The sequence below is a fragment of the Anopheles stephensi genome, chromosome X (assembly GCF_013141755.1).
Source record: "Anopheles stephensi strain Indian chromosome X, UCI_ANSTEP_V1.0, whole genome shotgun sequence".
NCBI classification, from domain to species: Eukaryota; Metazoa; Arthropoda; class Insecta; order Diptera; family Culicidae; genus Anopheles; species Anopheles stephensi.
In genome coordinates, this window is record NC_050201.1 from 18,247,039 (window position 1) to 18,272,695 (window position 25,657).

General features: G+C 39.6%; 1 protein-coding gene across 1 annotated transcript; it reads right to left on the minus strand.

The window, feature by feature from the left end:
- Positions 1 to 2,867: 2,867 nt before the first annotated feature.
- LOC118512884 (ubiquitin-conjugating enzyme E2 H) lies at positions 2,868 to 24,306 on the minus strand. The gene is made up of 3 exons (XM_036057989.1): positions 24,187 to 24,306; positions 23,997 to 24,101; positions 2,868 to 3,723 (listed from the first exon to the last, which is right to left on the minus strand). The coding sequence occupies exon 3, from the start codon at positions 3,641 to 3,643 to the stop codon at positions 3,095 to 3,097; it is 549 nt and encodes a 182-aa protein (XP_035913882.1). The 5' UTR covers positions 3,644 to 3,723; positions 23,997 to 24,101; positions 24,187 to 24,306; the 3' UTR covers positions 2,868 to 3,094.
- Between the last annotated feature and the right edge of the window lie 1,351 nt (positions 24,307 to 25,657).

Sequence of the window (25,657 nt, forward strand, 5' to 3'; positions counted from 1 at the left end):
ACTGGCTTGATCGAGCTTTGGCTATCACTGCTGGGCAGTTTGTTATCCACTATTCACAGGAAAATGTTTGTGCTGTCACAATTGTTGGTTTCTTTCTGTTTTGTTTCAGTCCAGATCCGCTACACGGAAGGATGGAGTTCCGTGTTTAGACATCTAGACCACCAACACACTCAACACAGCAATAGACCCGGACAAACAATAGAACTGGACAAACACACCACAACCTCCACAAATCTACAACCGAGCATGCCCGTGATAAGGCGAAATATCAGGGAGGAAATGACTTGGTAATTTTTTTTTTTTTTTGTGAATTTGTGTGTTTTTTTTTTGAAATTTATACTTTGTCAGCACATGCGGTGCTAAAATTACGGCTTCAAGCCGTCATAATTTAATTTATTTATTTAATAAATAAAAATAAAACTATCAATATGGCTTCCAACCTGGCCTTCCGACCACAAAAAAATCCGTAAACTTACTACAATTATCAAAAGACAACGTCAAATAAAAAAAATCTACTGGATTTGTGAGGCTAGACCTAGAAAAAGCGTTTGATACGGTTTGGCCTGAGGGACTTTTACATAAACTCATCAGATTCAATTTTCCACCATTTATTATTCTCCTCATTGAATCATTTTTATCCGATCTAAGTTGCTTTGTACAATTAAATAGCGCAAAATCTGATTCCTTTCTACCGCTTGCTGAATTGCCTCAAGGAAGTGTTTTGTCACCCGTCCTGTTCAATATTTTCTCAAGCGACTTAGCGAAAACAAAGTCAGTACAAAAGTGTTGCTTTGCAGATGATTTTGCCATGAGCTGTTCAGATTCAGATTAAAAAAATCATCGAAAACCTCAATGACGGAATTAAACATTACGAAAATTTTTGCAATACTTGGAAATTAAAAATCAATCGCGACAAATCTGAAGCCATCTATTTTTCCCGCTGCACAAGTGCAAGAAAACTTCCTAGTAGCAAATTGAAAATAAATTATTGGGACATTGCTTGGAGTGAAAATGTCCATATTAAGAAACTACAAATATTTCAAAATCAGTACTTTAAAAGAATACTTAACTTACCTCCATGGCACAGTACAAATGATATTCATAGAATTTCTGGAATTCGTGCAGTTAAAAACTTTCTATGCAATACTTAATTTCTAGAACGAACACACAAATGCATTTGTACATAATTAGATAGTAAGATAGGTTATAAAAATAGATTTTAGGGCATATATTTAAGGAAGCAATCATAGGGTTTTTTTCAAATTTTTCCCGGATTAGGTCCCATCTGAACTAGCAAAACGTCCACTATCGCAAAGCGTTATAAAATTATTCTATATTGAGTAGAGGTCAATTGATCGGAACCAATGTAAAACTTTAAATGAATGTAACTGTAAATCGGTCAATAAAAACTGATGATGTAATGATGATGTAATGTTGTAACATCGTTTATTACATTGAAATTCAACGGGCCGCTTAGGGCCCCCTTGAAGCCTACATTACGCACTTAATAGTTAAAACACTTAACAGTTAGAAAGGCGGACGGTTCGTGTACAATTCAAAAGTGAAGCGCTGGGCCTGTCCAATTGGTGACGATTAATAATATAGTTGTATTCACGGCGCATATAAATAATGGGATTAAAAACGCCAAATCGGGTCATACGATCCTATACATCCAGTAACGACCTCGGGCGAAGCGGCCTTGTTGTTTTGTGGTTGTTATGCGTATATGTTGAACCTAGGGAGAATCGTTGGGGAGTCGTTCCGGCAGTCCAAAAGTTCCGCAAAAAATAGTCTCTGAGCGTTGCAATAACGCTGGTTCAACGACGCAATGCCCAAAAGCGCACAGCGAACGCCGTAGTTCACTTGAACCATCTAAAAGCGCAAAGCAAACCGGTTGAATTTGCGCTGGACAGATTCCAAGTGGGTCAGGAGGCGAGCAGCAGAAGGCCACCATACCAATGGAGCCACCGGTACCAATGGAGGCGTACTCCATTATCGATCGAACCAAGGAGCAGTAGAGCAAATTGATGGAAACCGTATCCGAGAAGTCACGAGCAATTTGTTTAATGGAAGCCATCAGCTGGTTGCCCTTAGTGACGACGTGTTCAAGCTGTTTTTGCGTTTTTCTATAGGAAAAATTTCAGCAATACGGCCTGACCGTTCCTCATGAATAAAAAAATAAAGGCACAATTTCAAAAATGAAGCAAAATAAAATCGTTGTGCTAAAAATTATAAAAAAAAACAATATTAACAATAGTTAACAATAGTACATACACTCAATAAAAATGAACGAAATTATAAATCTGAATAAGTTTCAGATACATGATTGTTTTGTCAGAGTGAACACGCTGTTTCAAAGTAGTCTGAGGACGATAAGTTTACGGTAATCATTTGAAGAAAGCTTCAATTTTATGTGTTGTACATACATGCTAATGTGTTTTCTGATTATTTTTCTATAATAATATTATTGCGATGGTGTAAGTCATAGTTTTGATAAACAACTATTAAAACATTTTTTAAATTATGTTGGTGTAGTTGTGAACATTGAAAATTAACGTAGCAGTATCTATTTAATTTATTTATAAAAAATAATTTATATTATCTTTTAATTTATTTTACTTAAGACCATATGCCATAAATCGTCATACATAGTGCTTTGCTATATTTTGTATCACCCAAAGACAGTAGGTAATAGTTTAAAAAAAACTATAAATTCGATTTTATGCTAATTTTGACGATATATATATATATATATATATATATATATATATATATATATATATATATATATATATATATATATATATATATATATATATATATATACATATATTTATATATTTTTATTTATTAATTTATTATCTGGAATTTTATGCAAACCTTTATATCGGAAAATCTGAAAGAATTTCAGTTTTGACAATTTCCAGCATTATTTTTTTGAAACAAAATAAAATTGAAGTAATGATAATATTGTAAAGAAGAACCATTAGACTCAAAGATATAGGGTGGTTGTCTGCTATGAAAGAAATTGCCAAATCATAAGGAAATTTATGTTTCTAACAGATCTATTCTTCCGATTTAAAATTAGCCGTCGTTATAATTCCATATCTTGTGCCTCGTCTTCGCTGAAATCCGACATGCTGCTTTCACTATCAGAACTTTCCGTTGGGTCTTGTTCCCGGAGTGCTTCTTCAGTGGCGTATCTGCGAACGTAATCAGCCACCTTCTTACGATATTCTTCCGGTTTGTGTAGGTACATGGCAGCTGCATCTCCGTTAAGAGGATCGACTGGATTTGGATACGTAAGTAGCTGGGGCAAAAAAGACTCGAATATGTTTGACAGATCATACAATGCTGTCCAAGCCTGATTTATCACATCGAGACAAACTGTGCCTGATACTTCATCAATATTAGGATGATAAATTTTGTTGATAAATCCTATACTAGGTGATTTAAATGGATAATGCTCCGGTAGATGAACACGAACTTTCCAAACGCCACCTTCGTAAGGTGTTCCTTGTGGGCCGAAAAATTTCACGCAAAATTCATTTAATCCGCCGAGAATTGTGACTTCGTGTTTACTTTCAATTAATTTTATGACATCTGTGTCCATACGACGCTTGCCTGCGCTTGGAGAAGACATTTTATTTGTCTTATGGTTATGAATAGAAAAATTTATCGTGCACGAAAAATTATATCAGTAGACGATGTGTTCTGCTACACCTGAAAGAAAAATAATAACATTATATATAATTAGTGACAAATACAAAAAAAAACATTAAACATTAAAATTACATTAAAATCAATGCAAGTAATATTTATTTTGTCTTTACTGAATACGAAAATCACGCTTATCGTTTCCAGATGAAAGTGAAAACACATTTTTGTAGAATTGTGGAACTGTTGAGCAAAAGCACGATGAAGGTAGCTTACATCCTTTATTTTCGTTGTAAAATGTAGATTTTTCACATATATTCAACAACAAAAATGTAAAAACCACCTTTGGCGATAGAGGCGAATGAAAAAAGCCTCGTAAATAAAACATACAACCTTTGGCGATAATCCATCTAGGCCAGACAAGTCATACATAAGGCACCTAGCCGGATGTGGATCTCGAGACCTTTCATTCCAACTCGCAAAGGAATGTTAAAAAAAATTACTACTACGGAGTTTTTTATTATTTATTTATTTATTGAATATGACGGTCCGATGCCGTATTGTCAACGGAGTTTTTATTAGAAGTTTTTTTTTGTTTTTTTTATAAGCTTTTTGACTCATCAAAACTAACAGTTGTTTACGTCGATGCGTTAATTGTTGATACTGCACATCGTTATGTGTTTGCTGATTAAGATTTGGGCAGTTTTTGGAAACATTCTTCAAACCTGCTTAATTTCAACGACAAAGTTAATTTCTTTATGAAAAGCTTAGTTTTTTTTTATATTCATCAAGATTGCTATGCTATTGCAACATTGCCGTATTGCTAAAGTTTAGTTTAACAAGCGAAATCTACATTAGATTCACAAAGTCGCGAGGTATCTCCAGAAAGTTATTATTTTGTGTGCATTTTGGGGTTATACCGCTAAAAAGCGATGACGCTGCACAATGAAATCAACGAAACTATTTGTTGATTGACAAAAATTGTCTCGCATGAAAACGATGACGAAGTCATTCATCGCATGAAAACGATGGAGAACTAGCGATACGGCCAGGCCGTTCTTTATGAACAAAAAAAAACGATGACGAGCTCAACAACAAGCTGTTGTAGTTCAACCCTGTTAGACAATTTCTTTACTCTGAATCGATGGCTGAGAAAATAGCGACGTCAATCTTCAAACGGTAGAACCATGTATCGAATCTTATCGGTACCGTCTCCATGTACACAAAACTGACAATCCAACAATCGCTTAAATTAAGCCATGGAAAATATACCTGAGCGTAGATCGTTGACTTTTGCTGGTATATAACCTGCAAATCGTACATTAGAAAATTCGTTTACAAATTGTACTATTTAAAGCGACATTTCAGTTGTCTATCAGCCTCCGATTCGATCGGACGCATATAATCGTGATCTGCGATAAGTATAGAGACATCACACTTACAAACAACAATAATAGTGAAGGAAAAGAGAAAGCTTGCTCGGCCCTCAGCCATAGCCGAAGCAAGAAAAAAAATAGTACCAGGGGGGTCCTCTCGTGCTCATATTTCAAAGTTCCGTCGGGTATTACCACGAGTAATAACTACGACATCCTCAGTGAGGACGAAGATGCTCCATCAACGCTGGCTATATCGATTCCATCAAAACAGACCAAATCGAAAATTTCTCCAATTATTATCACCACAAGTAGAATTATTATTGTCAACACAAGTAGAAGACGCGCATAAAAAATCTTCTCCGTTGAAGTAGTAAATTACACCACCAACAGCACACGCAAAGGTATCGCGGTGAACACGACCACACCCAACGAGTTCAAGCTAGTAGTGGACGTCTTAAAACGACACAACCATTCGTTCTACACTCACCAACTACCAGAAGATAATACAAAAAAGGTGGTTATCTTCGGGTTTCCCGTACAAGAGATAGAATCTCTCAAAACTGCGCTCGCTAAAGTAAATATAACACCTAGCTTGATTAAAAAGCTAGAGATAAAGAAAACACGTTACGATAACCAATGTATGTATCTCCTCCACTTCCCGCGAGGATCAATAACCCTCAGCGAGTTGAAACAAGACAGAGCAGTAGACCATAATCGTGTTTACTTTGAGTACTACTCCATTACTCACTGCCAGCGACTGTTAGCGACCGTACGACTAACTGCACGGCCACGGTAGTGCAAACTGTTAACTCTTGCCTGTGTGCGTGAAATGTACCGGTAAACACACAAAATGTGTCCCCTAAGTCAATCTACTACATGTCCAGATGGCAAAATAGCCCCAATCTAATTAAAATGTGCGAATTGTAGTGAATACCATACGGCAAACTTCTCAGGCTGTCCAGCTAGATTACGACTCAACAAGGTAACACTAACACCATCACATGCTAGGGAATTTAAATACAACGATGCATCATTTTCGCGTTTCTCCAAACCAAACCGTCTCCAAAACAAACATACTCAAACCTTTTAAATCAAGAACAAAGACACTCCAATCCTAATGTAGATTTTGACCTAACTGAGATATGGCAAATTGTAGAAGATGTTTTCCCAAACCTGAGCCATTGCAGCTCAAAAAAAGACCTGATCGCTGTCATTGTGCAAATTTCAACCAAGTATTACTAAGTATTACTTTCCTAATTTATTATTAAGTATTATTAAGTATTACTTTCCTAATCTTAAATAAAACATTAAACATTATACACTAGGATGCCAATGACATCGCAAATAAAAAAGATTTTTTTTACTTTCTTTTACAAAATAACATACATATTGCTGCCATAAGTGAAATTTTTCCACTTACGGTCCACTTACGGAGAACGGTCCAAGATATTCACATCCTAATTTTTCTACATATTGATTAGATAGATCACATGGCGAAAAGGATGTAAAAGATTAACCCCGAAGTGATGCCCGATTTTAATTTAAGTTTTTTAAGCAATTTGGTTAACTATAAACACTACTACTAGTAAAATACACATAGTTTTAATAGGGTTATACCCTGGTACAAATCAGTAATGTAGAATGTTTGAAAAAAAAATGTTTCCGATCATTTACCTGTATACGTCAAATGAAATATATTCCAAATTAAAAACAACCATAACTATAATGCCCCTAACTAATCACAGACAAACTGCACTTTATTTCAAGAAACTTTAAATCTCCTCCCTAAATACAACAAATCTCAATATTCAAATGATAAATAGAATTGACCTCATGACAATCTATTTAAAAAAATATATATGAACACCCTCATATAAAATCCGTTCCATTTGTAAGTTCTAATAATTAAAAAGAAAATCTTCCACTTCCAAGAAAAGTCGCAAGACGATTGTGGCAATGTGACAGGCGAGATAATCAACTTAAATTAACAAGCAAAAGATTAAAAAATGAAATAAAGCTAGATATTCAGCAATTAAAAAATAACTACTGGTACAATAACTTGAAAAAAAAATAACAATGATCCAAACAAGAGTAGGCTATGGAGATATGTTAACATCATCATAGGGGGTTCTAAAACAGTTCCGCCACTAACTTTTAGCGGAAAAAATCATATCAATAATAGAGAAAATGTCTCCCTCCGGATCACGTTTGAGGGAACGGTACTTCCGCAGGCCCTCATCCTAGAAGGCCTCCGGATACCCATTGACCGGCCATACGTGCCAAGGGTGGCCACCTGTTCGAAGTGCAGCCGGATTGGGCATGCCGATCCGTTTTGCACTCGCAAAACTTGCTGCGGTAAATGCAGAGGGGCGCATACTACTGAGGAATGCAAAGCCCCGTCCTAAACATGCTCGCATTGTCGGGAGGAGTGGCATGAGGTAGCCTTGTGCCCTGTGTACCGGAAACTCCAGAAGGAGCAGACAAAAACTGTAGCCGAGCGGGCACGCGGCTCGTACAGCGATGCTCTCAAGGGAGCAAACGCAACAAAACCCTTTTGCAGTTTTGGGTATAACTGCAAATGGCGAGCCTAGTCCAACTGCACCCGAACAGGTGCCACTGAGATCGGTAAAGACCGCGAGAGTGCCTTATAAAAAGGTACAGCGGAAGGTCCTTAAAACAAAAAATAGACCTTTGGCACCACAGCGCCACGCTAAAGTTTCTTCCCCCGGTCCAAAACGTGACGCTGATCCCAAAACTCCCGCCCCCCAAATTGCCAGGAAACAGCCCAAGAAGAAGCGATCTTCTCGGACTGAAGCTCCAGTGGAAAGCCTGGCTTTTCCGACGGAGCCCATGAGCTTCCCGAGAACTCCCACCCCGTCCCTGTCCGAGATCCTTGAGTCCCTTCTTTTGACCCTAAACCTCTCGCAGCATCTGCACATGATCGCTACTTGGGCCCTTCCTTTCCTGGCTCAAACAGTGGCTGGCTCAATGGCCATGCTTAAGTATGATGGTCCGTTTGGACGATTAATGGCTCCTACGGCTACTATCATACAGTGGAACTGTAGGAGTTTGCTTGGCAAGCTAAACTCCTTTAAAGCACTAGTGGGTGAACACAACTGCGATGTGTTTGCCCTCTGTGAAACTTGGCTATCGGATGAAATTAAATTAACTTTCCCGGGATATAATATAATCCGTGAAGATCGCGTTACTAGGGGTGGGGGGGGTACTGATTGGTGTCCGAAAGAGTCACACTTTCACCAGAATACCTACCCCTAGGCAAGCAATGACAGAAACTGTCGCAGTTAAGGCAAAACTGGGCGTTCTTCACGTGAAAATTGCATCCGTTTATGTCTCCCCGATAGCCAATAATGAAAAAGAAAAAATTGAAAAGTTCAAAGAGGATCTTGGAAATTTAGCAGCGGTCTTGCCTGGACCGCTTTTGATCCTGGGAGACTTTAACTCCCATGGAATCGACTGGGGGTGCGATAAGGATGACATTCGCACACCTATCATCCCAGATTTATGCGACAGATTTGGTTTTTCCATTCTCAACTCAGGAGAGGAAACTAGGATGCAGACACCTCAAAGTAAGGCGAGTGCACTGGACCTATCTCTATGTCTAACAGCAATGGCCCTGGATTTTAGTTGAAAGGTGATCGAGGACCCTATCGGCAGTGACCACTTGCCGATAGAAATTTCCTACATCAAGGGAGGATGTCCAGTAGATGTAACACCCGTTAAATGTGACTTAACGAGGAACATCGACTGGACGAGATACGGCGAATTAATAGCCGCTTCGCTTTCACTTGACTTGGAAAATTTGTCTCCTGTCAAGGAGTACAAAAAACTTGTTTCAATTATAAACAAGTGCGCCCCTAAGGCCCAAACAAGGCGCTCCCACCAAGCAAGGACATTTAAAAAACCTCCCTCTCCTTGGTGGGACAAGGATTGCCAAGCGTCTTTCACCAAGAAGCGTGAGGCATTTAAAGCCTTCCGGGACACGAGCTCGAGGTCCTTATATGAAAAATATAAAGGACTAGAGAGAACGTGCAAAAACCTGTTGAAGACGAAGAAAAAGGGTTATTGGCGTAGATACGTCAATAATCTAGACCCCGCCACTTCACTTAATTCGCTTTGGAGAATGGCTAGAAGGATGCGAAACAGCAACAACATCAATGAGAGCGAAAGCTTTTCTGGCGAGTGGCTGTATAAATTTGCCCACAAGCTTTGTCCCGATTTCGTTCCTGCGCAAAGCTTTACACAACATGCGCCTAGTAGTGACTCTAGGATGGATTCACCGTTCACAATGGTAGAGCTATCACTTGCTCTCCTATCAAGCAAAAACTCCTCCCCAGGTCTGGATCAGATTGGTAGCAAATTGCTTCAAAATCTTCCTGACATAGGGAGGAAACGTCTGTTAAGTATTTTCAACAATATGTTGGAGGTCAACAGCGTCCCGCAAGAGTGGAGAGAAGTGAAAGTTGTCACTATCTTGAAGCCTGGCAAACCGCCATCAAGACACGATTCGTATCAGCCAATATCGTTACTGTCGTGTCTGAGGAAACTCCTTGAAAGGATGATTCTTTTCCGGTTAGAAGAATGGTTGGAATCAAACAACCTTCTCTCGAATACCCAGTTTGGTTTTCGTAAAGCCAGGGGTACTAATGACTGCTTAGCCCTTCTGGTAACAGAAATAGAGCTTGCTCGTGCACGCAAGCAGAACATGGGATCTATTTTCCTGGATATACAGGGGGCATTTGACTCAGTATCACCATACAAGCTGAGTCAAAAATTAGAAAATGTGGGGCTGGGTCCAAAGTTGAACAACTTTCTGTTCAACCTTTTGTCGGAGAAAGCTATGAGTTTCAACAATGGTCATGTGCAACTAAAGCGGACCAGTTTCCATGGACTAGCACAAGGGTCCTGCTTGAGCCCCCTGCTATATAACTTCTATGTCAGTGAAATAGATTCTTGTCTAGCTCCGAACTGCAGCATTAGACAATTAGCAGACGACGGCGTCATATCTTTTGCAAGCAGGGACGCCGCCGAAATCCAACTGGCTTCACAAACCACTTTGGACAACCTTGCCGAGTGGTCTGAAAACCTTGGTATCAAGTTCTCTGCAAAGAAAACTGAGATGGTAGTCTTTTCTCCTTTCAGCGACACGACGAAAAACAGGGAGAAAAGACTATTTGACCCGAAAATTGATGTCTTTTTGTACGGTGAAAAGATATCAACTACCGACAATTTTCGATACCTTGGTATTTGGTTCAATTCAAGGCTAAACTGGAGTACACACATCACCCATCTGGTGCAAAAATGCAGTAAAAGAATCAACTTTCCAAGGACAGTCACAGGATTCTGGTGGGGCGCACATCCATCAGACGTCCTGCGACTGTATAAGACAACGGTACTATCCGTATTGGAATATGGAAGCATATGCTTCCATTGGGCATCCAACACGCATATCCTCAAACTGGAGAGGCTACAGTATCGTTGTCTTAGACTCGCACTAGGGAGCATGAAATCAACACACAACATGTCCCTAGCAGTGATGACCGGAGTGATGCCGCTAAAACTTCGTTTTGAAATGCTGTCGCTTCGCCTTCTAGTCCGTTCTTCAGTATCAAATCCCTTGATCGAAGACAATTTTAAAGCGCTTCTAGAGACAGGTTCTAAGAGCAAGATCTTGAAAATCTACCAAGATTTTGTTGCCCTACAAGTGCATCCTAGCGCCCCACAGGCATTAAACCGTGCTGCCCTTCCTGAGACCTACAGTTCCCTTTTAACAACGGATTCCTCGTTGCACGAGGAAATTAAGACCATACCGAACGATCTTCGCCCGATGGTAGTTCCGGGCATTTTCAGGGATAAGTATGGCCATTTAGACCAATTGAGCCAGTATTATACTGATGGATCATCTTCTAAGGAGGGCACCGGCTTCAGCGTTTTTAGTGAGTCCGCCGAAGCATTTTTCAAATTGCGGGAGCCGTGTAGTGTCTACACCGCAGAACTAGCCGCAATCTTGTACGCACTATTGATTATAGCAGCGAGACCTTCGGATCAGTACTTCATCTTCACAGATAGCCTTAGCGCTATCGAAGCACTAAGATCCCCGAAGGCTGTTAAGAGCCAGGATTTCCTTGTCATTAAAATCATAGAATTGCTTGGCTCCATGTTCGACAAGGCGTTCAGGATTTCGCTAATTTGGGTACCTTCTCATTGTGGAATTCCCGGCAACGAGAAGGCAGACTCACTGGCCAAAACAGGCGTCCAACAAGGCGCATTTTACGATCGTCCAATCTCGGCCCGAGAGTTTCTTCGCCTACCACAGCAACTTTTCCTGTCTCGCTGGCAGAGCATGTGGGAGGCGGACGATCTCGGGCGATTCCTTTTCTCGATCTCTCCGCAAGTGTCCCTGCGGCCTTGGTTCGGTGGGCTCTCTGTAGACCGGGCGTTCATACGCATGATGTCTCGACTTATGTCGAATCATTTCGCGTTGAACGCTCATCTGCAGCGTATAACTCTGGCTCAGACGAAGGTGTGTGGCTGCGGTGACGGATTTCACGATGTGGATCACCTTTTGTGGTCCTGCGTGGAGTTTGAAACCGCAAGACCCTCCTTGTTGGGCGCAGTCGAGAGCATCGGCAGACGACCGGGCACAGAAATTAGAGAAGTGTTGGCGACCAGAGACCTCGCATACATGAGGCTCATCTTTCGATTCGCCAGAGACAACGGTCTTATCCTTTGATTCCACATCCCCATTATCCTACCAAACCATATCCGCCATTCCTTTTTTGTTATTCGTTGTCTTGTCTTTGTCTTAAGTGTTAAGTTTTTTTTTTTGTAGTGCCACGGGTGATCCGTTGACGAAGCAACAGCATCCGGGGTCAAAGTCGGCACTGTCGTAAGAAGGGAGGCAGAATTTCTGTAACAGTGTTCTTCATCTCTGTCTAGCCTTGATGGGGCGAGCCTGGCCTGGCTGGCGTTGGGTTCGGAGGTGGTCGGCGGGTTCAACCCCGTAATTTGCAGAGACCCTGCTGTTACGGGATGGAACTCGCCGATAGCTTCTGAGTTCGGTGCTGGCTTGATCGAGCTTGGGCTATCACTGCTGGGCAGTTTGAGGAACACTGTGCGCAGGCAAATGTTTGTACTGTACATATTACTGTTTTCTTTTTGTATTGTTACAGTCCAGATCCGCTACACGGAAGGATGTTCTGTTCCACACACCACACTACCACCAACATAGCAACAGAAAGCAATAGACCCGGACCAAACCATCAACACAACCTCCACAATAGACATGATACCACACTGCAATCTCCACACACCGACAACCGAGCATGCCCGGGATAAGGCAGAATAACAGGGAGGAAATGCCTTGTTAATTTATTTGTACTTGTATTCGTCAACACACGCGGTGTTGTCAATACGGCGCCAAGCCGTCTAACTATAAATATAAATAAAATAAATAAAAAATAAATAAATAAATAGAGAAAATGCGATATTTATTGATCAAATCCCTCTAGAACAGCATGTCCAAACCACTAACGATCGATTTTTCGTTTACCATAAAACTCACCCAAGTACAAACTCCAATTTTAAGTTTTGGATAAAACTAAAGCAAGTTAAAAAAATCATTAAAAACTTAAAAACAAAAAAATCATAAGGTTTTGACCAGTAATCGTTAATTAAAGAATTTTCCTTATAACGTTATCATAAAATTTCACGTGTACCGTAAACGGTTCTATCAAACACAACTATTTCCCCTATGCCCGAAAAATTGCAAAAATCATACCAATTCCAAAACCCAAAAGGGATCATAAAGACTCCAAAAACTACAGGCCCGTAAATCTTCTTAGCTGCATGTGGAAAGTTGCAGAAAATACTAAATTACTTTAAAGCTCACAAAATAATTCCAGACTATCAATATGATTTCCAACCAAGCCTTTCGACCACAAAACAAATCCATAGACTTACTGCAATTATCAAGAGCCAACTTATTACGAAATAAAAAAAACTCTACTGGATTTATAATGCTAGGCCACTGAGGAATGAGAAAGTAAAAATTGTTTAAAATGCGATGAATACAATGCCAAATTCAAATTCACGACAAAGGTTACACCCTGGTTGGTTGGTGGTTGGTTGGTACACAGGTTGGTTTTAACGTATGAACCTAGGGACATGCTTAAAAAAGTTATTTTTTCGGCGATTGCAACCAATGAATCAGAAGTATCTGTGCCGACGGAGGGACTTTTTTTTAACTTTTATTTATAGAGGCTTTGGGTCTTTGAGACCTCATTTGCGTCTTTAATGGAGGAACAAAATAGGCGCACGAGAACATAAGAAAAAAAAACAAAAAACACAGAAAAAGCATTTCGATACAAAACGTAAAGCAGCGGAAGCTCATAACGTTAATCATTTAGTACTTGTAGGTAAAGATCAACATAAGGAAGTCGGAAATCCGAAATTTAAACAAGCGTTTATTGTTACTCAAATATAAGATTATGAGAGCTAAAAAATTGTAAACGAACCAAGTATAAATATGCGACCGTTTTCGTCGGTTTATTTAGCAGACGAATGAAAAAATGGGATAACATAGTCGATATAGAAGATTCGGAAGTTGAGGACAACTTGTAAAATGTGGTGTTCGATTGTAAAATATGCGATAGTATTAGTGACATAGGTTAAGAGATCAATTATAATAAAATGGTCGTTAAGAAGCACCAAACCGAACGGACGTACCAGCCTCATATTCCTACACTTGTTTTTGGTGCCTCCAAGTAATCTAAGCCAAAAACTAAGCCATGTTTCATCTTCTGCAAACTTTCCTAGTTAATATGCCCCATTCTTCTGAGCCATAGTTCCTCGCCTATTTTCGAAGAACTGTTCATTGCTTTCTTTTTGTATTGTTTATTTATAGAGGCTTTGGGTCTTTAAGAACTCTGTTGGAAATTAGAACGTGTGAAGTTTAGCGCCATCTAGGAGTCGCGGATAGGTACTAGAAGAAGGCTATGCGTGATTTGTCGCCAGCGACACGTAAAGGATTGTTCGGTTCCGTGCACGGAGTAATGCATCGCTAGTGGAGCACTGCGACTGACAGCAGCTACACATGGAGAAAATATATACGGGGAGTTGTGAAAAACCCAGGCTTTGGAGTCGAATTCTTTCCATATCCCGAGAAATGCCTAGCTGTTAAATCTTTAAAAGGTAACTGACGGATAGCCGATTAAAGACACTTTCTAGCGTTCCCCGACAAGCTCTTGAGCCTTAGCTGAATTTTTGGCTCCCTTTCCACCTTTCCCCAAATCGTAAACTTGCACTCCGTACTTCGTAAACGTAACAGTATTCTATTGTTCTATTAGATTTACCGATAGTAAATTCATTGACAACTCCGGAACTATATGAACATCATTTACTAGAATAGCTGGTTTATGTGGACAACAACAACAGGATTCAGTTTCATTCTACCCTTAGCCCCTTAGTTTCATGACCTTCATTTTTCCACAATTAGTGGCAATAACGACAACCTCACACTTATGAGGATTAGCAAGAAGATGTATTCCGTGAAATGATTTGATGCACCGGAATCGAAATACCAATCTTCATGGTGTACTTTTATTTTAGATATAACGGTACACCAACAATTCTTCGCGGGTTGCTTTTATAGTTTTATCGCACACTCTCTAACTAAACTAAACTAAAAGATATATGAATAAATCTGTTGCGTTTACGACATCTCGTACTTTTAGAATTTGAACGCTTAAAATCCATTGTTTCGCTTTCCTTCGTAAATGTGGGATGTTTTCTGTTCGTTATGAAAGCAGCCCAGGGCGATGACGCTCTATTCTAACCATGCAACGTGATTCCCGTTGAACTCTCTTTTAACATCTTCACTCAGCAATCTAGTCTAGTCCACATAGTCGAATTTAGATTGTACACAGGTAAAGTTTCTAGCACAGTAATCAAAGGTTCAAACATTATTGGCATTGACAGTAGCAATAAGAATGTCTCCACAGGGTTATCCAATTCTGTTGTAATTTCGGAAAAAAGCTCTGACGAAAACACTCTGCGTACATTTGGAACTGCCTTTTATTGGACTTTTCATATGGAGAGTTTTGGCGCGACTGAACTAACGCATACCGAAAAATGATATTCCAAACGTCAAACGCATCGTAATGGCAGTGCTGCTAGAAACCCAAAAGGAGATGGTATGGATGCGTCTGAATTCCAACACCCCAACTCGGACCATACCATTTCTGTCCCTTATTCACTAGGAAGCGTACATCCCGAATCCTTCTACACAAAACTTCATTTTAATCCCGTTCACACTCTTCGTTAGCCCGCCTGCAATATTATTTGCTGATGGAACGTATTGAAGATGTAAAAAACCGCTACATATATGCTCACGAATGAAATGATAGCTTACATCAATGTGCTTAGCACGGGAACTATACGCTTCTCTACTAGCCATTACCATCGCACTCTGATTGTCACAGAGCAGCTCAATCCTCTTCTGCTTTTTGAATTGGTTCATAAAGCGAAGCATCTAAATCGCCTCCTTGGTTGCATGAGTCATTGCGATGTACTCCGCTACTGTGCTGGAAACCGCGACCGATGTCTGCCGTTTACACGACCACGACACAGCTCCCTCTGCTAACTTGAAGACGTAACCAGAATACGATCTGCAACCATCTCGTTCACTGGCCCAATCTGCGTCGACGTAGCCGCTGACATATTCACCCTATCCACGACGATAACTGATCTTATAATCAACAGTCCCTTTGAGATACAGCAAAATTCCCTTCACCGCAATCCAATGTGTACTGCCATGGCCATCGTTGTAGCGGCTAACATTACCGACTGCAAAGGCCAAATCCGGTCTGGTACCCTGTACCAGGTAAAGTAAAGCTCCAACAGCTTCACGATACGGCACGTCATCATTAGTATCTCCAGAGGCTGCATCTAACTTGTGTGAAACATCACACGGTGAAGACACTGGCTTACAATCTTGCATGCCAAAGCGATGGACTATCTCTGTTTCGTATTTGGTCTGATCGATACTGATCATATCGTCACCATAGGTTATTGTCATACCTACACATGTACGAGCTCGACCCAAATCTTTCATTAAGAAAGTTTTCGACAGTTTAGCCTTGAGCTAATCGCGTACCTTTACGTCGGACCAAAATATCAGTATATCATCGACATATATAGCCACTACCAAACTACTGTTGGTATTGTAATAGACAAAAGGGTCTTCGGCAGATCTTCTCAGGTCGAATGATAATAATGCTGCATCTAGGCATTTGTTCCAGCAACGTCCGCTTTGTTACATTGCCTTGTTCAGCTTGCAAACTATTCGTCTTCAAACCCTTCCGGCTGCATTACGTAGATTTCCTCCTTCAACCTTCCTTGAAGGTACGCGGTAACTGCGCCCATCTGGTCAATATTCATACCTTTTTGGGCAGCCATAGCAATCAATAGCCGTAGCGAGCCGTATCGCACAACCGGTGAAAAGGTTTCAGCATAATCAACGCCGTACCTTTGACTACAATTCTTGACGACCAGGCGCGCTTTATGTAGCATAACGCTACCGTCTTCTGCGCACTTTCTCTTTAACACCCATTTCGTTCTTATGGCTTTACGACCCGGTAGAGGATCCACTAATGTCCAGCTCTAATTGCTTTCAAAAGAAGACAACTCTTCTCGCACTTCCCTTTCCCAGAATCGAGCATCATGCGTCTTCAATTCATCTTCACGATATAATGGATCCTCTGGGCTACAATCTCTAGCGAAATAGGAGACGAAATCTTCGCGCACGATACGACGAGCTGTCCGCGGCGATCGTCTTAATATATATTGACCTTCAATCCTATTTTCACTGCAATCGTGATTATCAGCGCCTTCAGCATCTTCATATTCCTCATCATAAGAAGAATCAAGCTGATTTACTGTTTCAGTCTTGATTACGGAATCTGTCTTTGTTTCAGTCTTTGCACGACTAGATGCCTCAACTGAAGTTGTTCCACTTTCAACATCATCGTCCTCATCTACTTTAAACAAATAACCAGTCTTCATAGGTGTTTGAGGCAGAAACGTTGCATCCCTACTGGTGTATACTCGTTTGGTTTTCGGCCAATAGAATCGAAATACTTTATCGGAATAACCTACGAACTGCATTTCCACAGCTTTCGGGTCCCATTTTCTACGCATTACTTTGGGCAAAAGAACCATTGCCGGATTTCCGAAAATCTTCAGTGATGCGAGGTCTGGTTTCTCTCCCGTCCAAATTTCTTCCGGACACCGATTAACTAGGGAATGATTCACCGATCTGTTTACTATGAACGCCGCGTGTTGTACAGCCTCAGCCCAAAGTGCTCGATCAAGATTACCATCCGATATCAAGCAACGTGCTCATTCAATTAATGTCCGATTCATCCGCTCAAATACACCGTTCAGCTCTGGTGTGTATGGCGGAGCCTTCTCGTGGATGATTCCGGATGCCTGGTAAATCTTCAACATTTTTTTGTTCACGAACTCTGTGCCGTTGTCCGATCGAAGCCGCTTTATATATACGCCTGTTTGGTTTTCTACTTCCGCCTTAAACCTGCGGAACGTCTCAACCACTGCTGATTTTTCCTTCAAGAAGTAAACAAATACTTTTCGAGAAAAATCCTCAATAAAAACAACAAAATACCTGGATCCACCTAATGATGTGCTCATTGGTCCGCAAACGTCAGTATGCACTAGGCCCAAAATCCTCGTTGTTTTGATGATGACATCTTTCTTGCAAAACGACGCTCTGGTCTGCTTTCCTTCAGCACAGCTGATGCAACCACGAATGTCTTCCTGCGTACCCTCGAACTGAACGTCACTACACACTTTCTTAAGGTTATTCAAACCTTGGTAGCTCATGTGACCCATCTTCCTGTGCCATTCGATTACTCCGTCGTCCTTAACAAGCAAAGATTTCACGTGCTTTGCTTCTATTTTGAAGCACATCCACTCGACGGCGTTTCAATCAGGACGGATCAAAAACAGTTTTTGATCACTTTCAAAACGCCATTTTCAATAATAATCCGAAGGCCCATGCGCGATGCCACATCAAGCGAAATCAAATTAGCTTTAAGTTGAGGAACAAACAAAACGCCTCCAAGAAGCAATTGTTTCCCACCAATCGTTACGACGGCTGATCCACAACCTTCCACTTTTAGCTTCCTGTCGTCGGCAACAGTGATTGTTTGCTTCTCCGAAGCACGAAAATCACTCAGAGTGTCATCACCGCCTGTAGCCCTTGACCGGTTTCTGCAAAAGTTTTTCGAAGTGCTTCCCATATTTGCAGCGACGAGTCATCCTTTCCGAAATGATGCGTGATATGGTCTTCACACGCAAGGAATATCCATCCTGCAGCTCGCGACAGCTTATCTTCATCTGTTTCCGTTTGTGGTGCTGGAAATACGCACTTTTACAAATCTCTTGTACGTAGAAATGCAGCCATTTTCTTTTCCCATGTCGAGAAGATGGACCGCCCGTCCAAATTATCGAAATTAATGCCGTCAATTAATGGAAATTGTCTATTCTGTTCTAGAAAAACTCAACGGAGAGTTTTGGCGCGACTGAACTAACGCATACCGCAAAATGACATTCCAAACGTCAAATGCATCGTACGTTTGGCAGTACTGCCAGAAACCCAAAAGTTCTGAATTCCAACAAATTCACATTTACTTATGCCAATTATCGGACGATTTTTTCAAAATCCAAGATATTTTCTTCCATTGTATTTTTATCATTATATTTCAGTTGCCAGTTGCTTCAGTAGATAGAACACTCCAGAAACGCCCATCTTCTCAAACGTATCCTTCAAAGTAATCCAAATGTATCGTGAAGTCGATTTTCCTCGGACATATTTTCCTCGGACAACTGAAAATCCGCTATCTTTTGAATTATCATGGACTTATACTTCGCATCTTGTGCTTACGTTTTTCTAATTGTTCTTCCTTTTGACGTTTGACAGTCGCCGAATCCGCCGAATTAACAACGAAAAAATTCTAATCTTCTAAGGTTTTATGTATACATTTCATTAGCCCCAGCTCTTAAAGATAAGCTTGTTCGAGAAATTTGTTCCATCGAACAGATATACTCGTGAGGTTTGATCCTCCTCCATCTGGATATTTTCACAATTACCGGAACAATTTACGATTCGATTAAACCTTCAAAGCCTTTTGTCCTGGGCCCATAAACTATAGGACAGAGGATGGTTTAAGCTCTATTGCCTCGTTGTAATAGTTAGTTCAACTGGTAACACAACACACAACACCAATCAGTTCCTGCAACTACATTAACTTATATACTCCTCAAATACTCTTGCTTTACTATGATCATCTTATGTCGTCGCTTCATTCCAACAAAAAGCTTAAAAACATGGATTGTAAAAATGATTTTGACCCTGTAAAAATCACTCTAAATATGTCCTAAAAGTTTGATAAAATTACTTCATTTGTTAAGAGATTAAATGTGGTTTCGATTAGCACGTTAATAGAAAATGTTTCATCTTGGTTTGTCCAGGAAATTCGTTTATTTGTACCTCTCTTTCTTGGTGTAACGACCCCTTAGGTAATGCCTTGCTATTTCTGGCTCACTAGGCTTCATGATACTACGTAGTAGGATAGTCAAGTCACCACTTCGAGAAGACGATCTAGATAGGATTTGATCCTCGGTCCAGGCGTATGTCTCTACCACCGGACTACCAAATTAGTATATGTTAGACAATTATTGATTGAATGTGACAGCTTGACGCCGTATTTTCAACACCGCATGTGCTGACGTTTACAAATTCACAAAACTTTACAATGCATTTCCTCCCTGTTATTAGCCTTATCCCGGCCATGCTTTGTTATCGTGTTAGACGATTCTTAAAATTATTTTTTTACTAGGTAATTCAAATTACCTACATATTGTAAAGAACATTTTCAACAGGAACAGGGAACAGAACAAGGATTGTACAGAACATTTTAAGTCCCAGTATTCATATACGCCTCTGAGACATGGACTCTGTTCAAAACTGACTAAGCCCTCTTAGCCGCGTTCGAGAGGAAGATGCTCAGAGAGATTTTTGGCCCCGTATGTGTGGAAGGACAATGGAGGAGCCGCTACAATGACGAGCTCTACGAGCTGTACGATGATCTTACCATCATGCAGCGAATTTAACTCGCCAGGCTCCGGTGGGCTGGTCACGTCATGAGAATGACACCGCACGACCCAGCCCGTAAAGCCCTTTTAGGCCGTCCACACAAACAGAGGAGGCGTGAAAGGCTCAAATTGAGATGGAGTGATGACGTTGATGCGTCCGCCAGAATGGCCGGGATAACGGATTGGCAGACGACGGCGCTAAACCGTGAGCGGTATCGAGGATTGTTGCGGCAGGCCAAGACCGCAGAGCGGTTGTAGCGCCTGATAAGTAAGTAAGTAAGAAAGTATAGAACATTTATACAGTGCGTAACAGAACAATAGGGCCACTAGTTTTTTGAGCATAACTAGAAAAGTTGGAGACAGGTAAAAATGATGTTCTGCAAAGTTGTAGAAAATAAAAAATACGTTTTCTCATATTTTTTGCATATTTTTACCTGGGAATTATGCAAAATATAAGTTATTATAATTGACAACTTTTTTTAGTTGGGCGTGTGATGGTCCCATTTTTTTAAAATAAAGCTATTAAAATTTCCTTTCAAAATAAATATCCCTGGTACAGTTCGTATAACACGAGCGGGAACTAAAAACAAATAGAGAAAAATGGGTCTTTTTGCGAGATAAATTGCTTTAAGAGCGTCGTGAATTTCGAAAACAAAAGATAAAATTATGCAAAAATTTGGACATAATGTGGAACACCAAAGAATATCAGAAATATTTTTTTCAGATTTTTCCTGTGGTCAACGGCTGTTACGCACACCCCTCTTTTACTGCAACAGAAGCGCGTTTTACTGTTTACGAACAAGACTAGCGAAACTAGCGATTCTGCTGCAATGTTTTTTTTATAGTTATCTCGTCCATACGACCATCAAACGCTCAACTAAAAAAAGTTATCAATCATAATAATTGGTATTTTTCATAAAAGCTCAAATAATTGCATCCCATGGTTAACTAAACTTTATAAAACATTGTTAAAAAATGTTTTTACATTATTTGGGACTTACTCTTACTAACCGTATTTTTACCAAATTTTCAAATGAAAATTTGTATCAAAAGCTTTGGATTTTAAGTATCAAAAGGTTTTTACTTAAGTGGCCCTATAGTTATGATACATGAAGCAATTTTCAATCCAATAAAAATATATGTATTAGTGTGCGTAAAAACTATGCAAAAAATATGAGAAAATGTATTTTTTTAATCTCTACAACTTTGCAGAACATCGTTTTTACCTATGTCTCCAACTTTTCTATTTATTCTCAAAAAGCTAGTGGCCCTATTGTTCTCTTACGCAGTGTAGTACTAACCTACAACTCTCAGACATGGACTCTATCCAAAACCGACGAAATCCTTTTATCAGCGTTTATTAGAAAGATGCTCAGGAGGATTCCTGGCTCCGTATGTTTGCTAAGGCAACAACAAAGACAATTACGAACTCTACACGCTGTGCGGCGATCTCACCATCGAGTAGCGAATTAGACTCGTCAAGTTTTGGTGAGGTGGTCATGTCATGAGAATAGCAGCGAACGACCCAAACCGTAAATAAGGCCGTCTAATGTGGACAGATGTGGCGGGTAAGGTCCAAACTGAGATGGAGTAATGACGTGAATTCGTCGTCCAAAACGGCCGGTATAATGAATAGGTAGACGAAGGCGCTAACCATGAGCGGTATCGAGGAATGTTGTAGTAGCCCTGATAGCAACTAATAAGGAAGTAAGTTTTTTAAGAAATATCATAAACAAATTTACAAAAAAAAAGATTTGAATTTTTTTAAATGTTTTCTAACTACTCTTACCAAATTAAATTAAATATCATTCTTTGACTACTAAATTGTAAAAACAACTCATTTCAATTAAAAAACTAAATAAGAATTCTCTCTTGTCACTAAAAATAATGTTGAAAAAAATCCTGGCGGAATTTCTCTCCATACAGACGAGGACTTTAAAAACAGTGCAGTTCATTTTTTTATTAAATTACGCTTAAATAAAAAAAAACAGAATGAAAATGCGTGTCGAAGAATGGTACAACACAACGACCACATGTACGTACACACCGTAAGTGATAATATGCATATTCAAAAAGCCACAGGGTGTTTTGCCCTGCGCGAACAGGGTAAACAACGCATAGGCAAAAGATAGAAAAATAAACATACACAGTTTAGGTACATACACAGATTTCGCCTATCAAATATTCACAGGACGATGCATTACGTAGGGTCATAAATCAAGGAATCGCCAAGTGATCTCACGGTCCGGGAACATAAACAGATAAAGAAGGTCGTTTCGGGATACGCCCGACACTGTAGGTTTATGTTCAATCAAACCGAAAGAGGGCCTATCTCATTGGAAGCCTTCCTTTTCATGCTAAAAACCGTACTTTCGGGATTGTTTTGAGTATATAACACAGGATTTCTGTTAATAAATTTGACTTGTAATTCAGACATGTACAGACAAGCTTGTGAGTTTCATGGGGAGGATCTTTACAGATTCGGGATCACAGAAAATCGGTGGTATACGAATTTTAATTTCACTCTAGGAATCAGTTTTTAGATATTCACTTATTCAGTAAGCGAACTTGTTTTTTACAACGAAATGAACTTCAAAACAAGACCATGTGACAATCGCAAAGTCCGCATTTTTAACTGTAGGTTACACACTTATCCGAGCGTTGACATGCCGTGTACAATACCATCGGCTACAATGATAACTTCACAATTCATATGATGTTTCGCAGTAAAAGGTTATTGATTCCCCTGTCATCTGGAGCCCTTCCAATGCCACCTAGCTTTGTTTATCATTTCATGTAAATAGTTTAGCTCAAAAAAGATCGATGCTTTTATATTATCAACAGAAAAACCCAGCATAAAGCAATTTCTACAGTAATTGCAGGATTAGTCTCTTTATCAAAAAGATATAGGGTTTTTCTTTTAATAATGTATATCCATAAAACCCTGTAAAATTAGATGGATAAAATATCTAAAATATCCAATGCACAAGGCGTTTTTTTTATTCTGGAAGAGCGGCTGAATATTGGGGCGGGCCGGTGACTGAGGTGATAACGGCAGGATCGGGATCAAAACAAATCACAGACCACCTCCCCATACACAAGACTGACTATCCAGCCACGGGTAAATTCAAGTCACAGAAAGCCTGAAATGTTAGGCCGATACCTTTCAATATTGTTAGCCAAAAAAGTAATATCAATACAGTGGTGGGTCAAGATATGTTGAGGCCCCTAGCGGAATGACATCACCAAACATTTCTGTAATCTTTCGGCGATCACTACGTGTATTTCATTCAACTATAAACATTTTTTTCCAACAATCATAGGTTTGATGTGAGTGATACATTTAAGGCAGTTTTCGGGAATTCCGATTTAACGAGTTGTTCATACTAAAGATAGGTACAAGATACGTTATACAATGAGATATCGGTGAATCCCCACACTTGGCACGAATTCAGCTTATTTACTGTTCATTTTCAATGAACACAAATAATCGTATGTGTATATATATATATATATATATATATATATATATATATATATATATATATATATATATATATATATATATATATATATATATATATATATATATATATATATATATATATATATATATATATACATATAAGATAAGAATTTCATTGTCTAGCATTTCACGTTCACGACACCAAAACTTTTAAATTTAATGAACATACAATGTGCAAGTTAAAAAAAACATGGAAAAAGCTCACATATTTTTCAATTAATGTTATTAACAATGGCTATATTTACCTTTTACGATTTAGCTACCACAACTGTGCGAGTACATTAAAATCCTTTTTTTGGTTTCGGCAATGAATTAAAAGGGGTCAAATATAGATGTACTGCTCTGCAACACTATAAAAACAAAGATAACAAAGGAATTACAATTGTGTCTTCTAATTATATCTTGAAAATCGCAGTATGTTGAAAAAATAATCACCACGGATTTCAGCTATTCGGACATATACAATGAAACCTGTAAGCGGAGACAATAAATAAAATATTCGATTATCCGTGCCCGATCAATAGGACTACAACGAATCATCCAGTTTCAAACCTGACAACACTTTTGAAGGGGTTATATGATTTGTATATATATATATATATATATATATATATATATATATATATATATATATATATATATATATATATATATATATATATATATATATATATATATATATATATATTACGTTTTTGTTACCATGGAGATCTGCTATACAGCAAAGTGAGTTGAGAGGAGGTGCCGTAAAAAGCCCGTTTTGACACATGGAAAGAAGTAGAAGACCAGCACCAGTTTGACGTTTACTTGACCGCATTGAATCAGCTGGTTATATGTGTTGTTTATCATTCTCGAAGCAATAACATCATTATATGATTTGTTTTCTTCCATTCTGCTGTTCAATATCATTCGGAAAGCCTAGATCAAGTGAAGAAATCAGGATATTGTAGTGTGTCAGTGCTATCTGAGATGATTCTGTATTATATTTATAACTGTTTTTGGTGGTAACGATTCTGCGCCTATATGGACAGGGCAGCTGACTGTGTCGGCGTCACAGGCGGTGCCGGTTTGCATCCCCGAACTATTGGAAGATCCGAGATATAGGATCATTCCACTTTTTTGCCGATCTGCAAGCAAAAAATCATCAAGAGCACAGCAGATCGAGCTTCATCAATGTATGCTAGAGATCGCTTGCTTGACCAACAAAGAATGCTTGACCGCAGTTTGTTTACATTTTAGTCAAGTAAACGTCAAATTTTTTTTCAAGATGTCCGACCGAGAAATCGCTATTCCGACACCTCCTCTCAACTCACTTTGGCTATACAGGATGCAGATCGAATCTTAAGGCTGGTGTCATTGCTCGGTGGCATACTACTAGTCGCACAGCATCCCCCTCATCGCAAAACTGCTCGAATTCGCATGCAACGTCTTAATTTTGTGCTACAAGCCCGCCAGTCATACAAAATTGAGGACGTTTTTACATTGGCTGACGACAAACTGAAGACGTTTGGTTTCGGGGTTACGGGGTAGTGTGCGTGAGCGTTTGCGCTCCAGGGGTACATTTGTATGTGTGTGATCACGGTGTATGTATGTTTTGTGCTATGTGTTTTCTTTCGGCTTGCCACTATTTGTTTCTAAAAAAAAAACAGCTCGCATTTTTTTAAATCGTTTATTGAATAAGGTTTTGGCCCTCATCCGCCTCTTTTAACACTCCGATGGTCTCCGATGCCGGCTCCGAAATACATCCGGAAGCTTCCTAAACAGAGCCGAAAGCCTTCATTGCATTACGTTCTTTCCGCATATTTCTTTCCACTTCTTGATGAATGCAACAGCCACTCCGATACAGGAACGATCTCGACGCGACGCGGATGTTTTGGCTAGCAAAATTGCTTTCCTTAATACAATT

What these genes read in the sequence shown, in the direction of transcription:
- LOC118512884 (XM_036057989.1), bottom strand. Translation starts at nt 3,643, where the DNA reads ATGTCTTCTCCAAGCGCAGGCAAGCGTCGTATGGACACAGATGTCATA.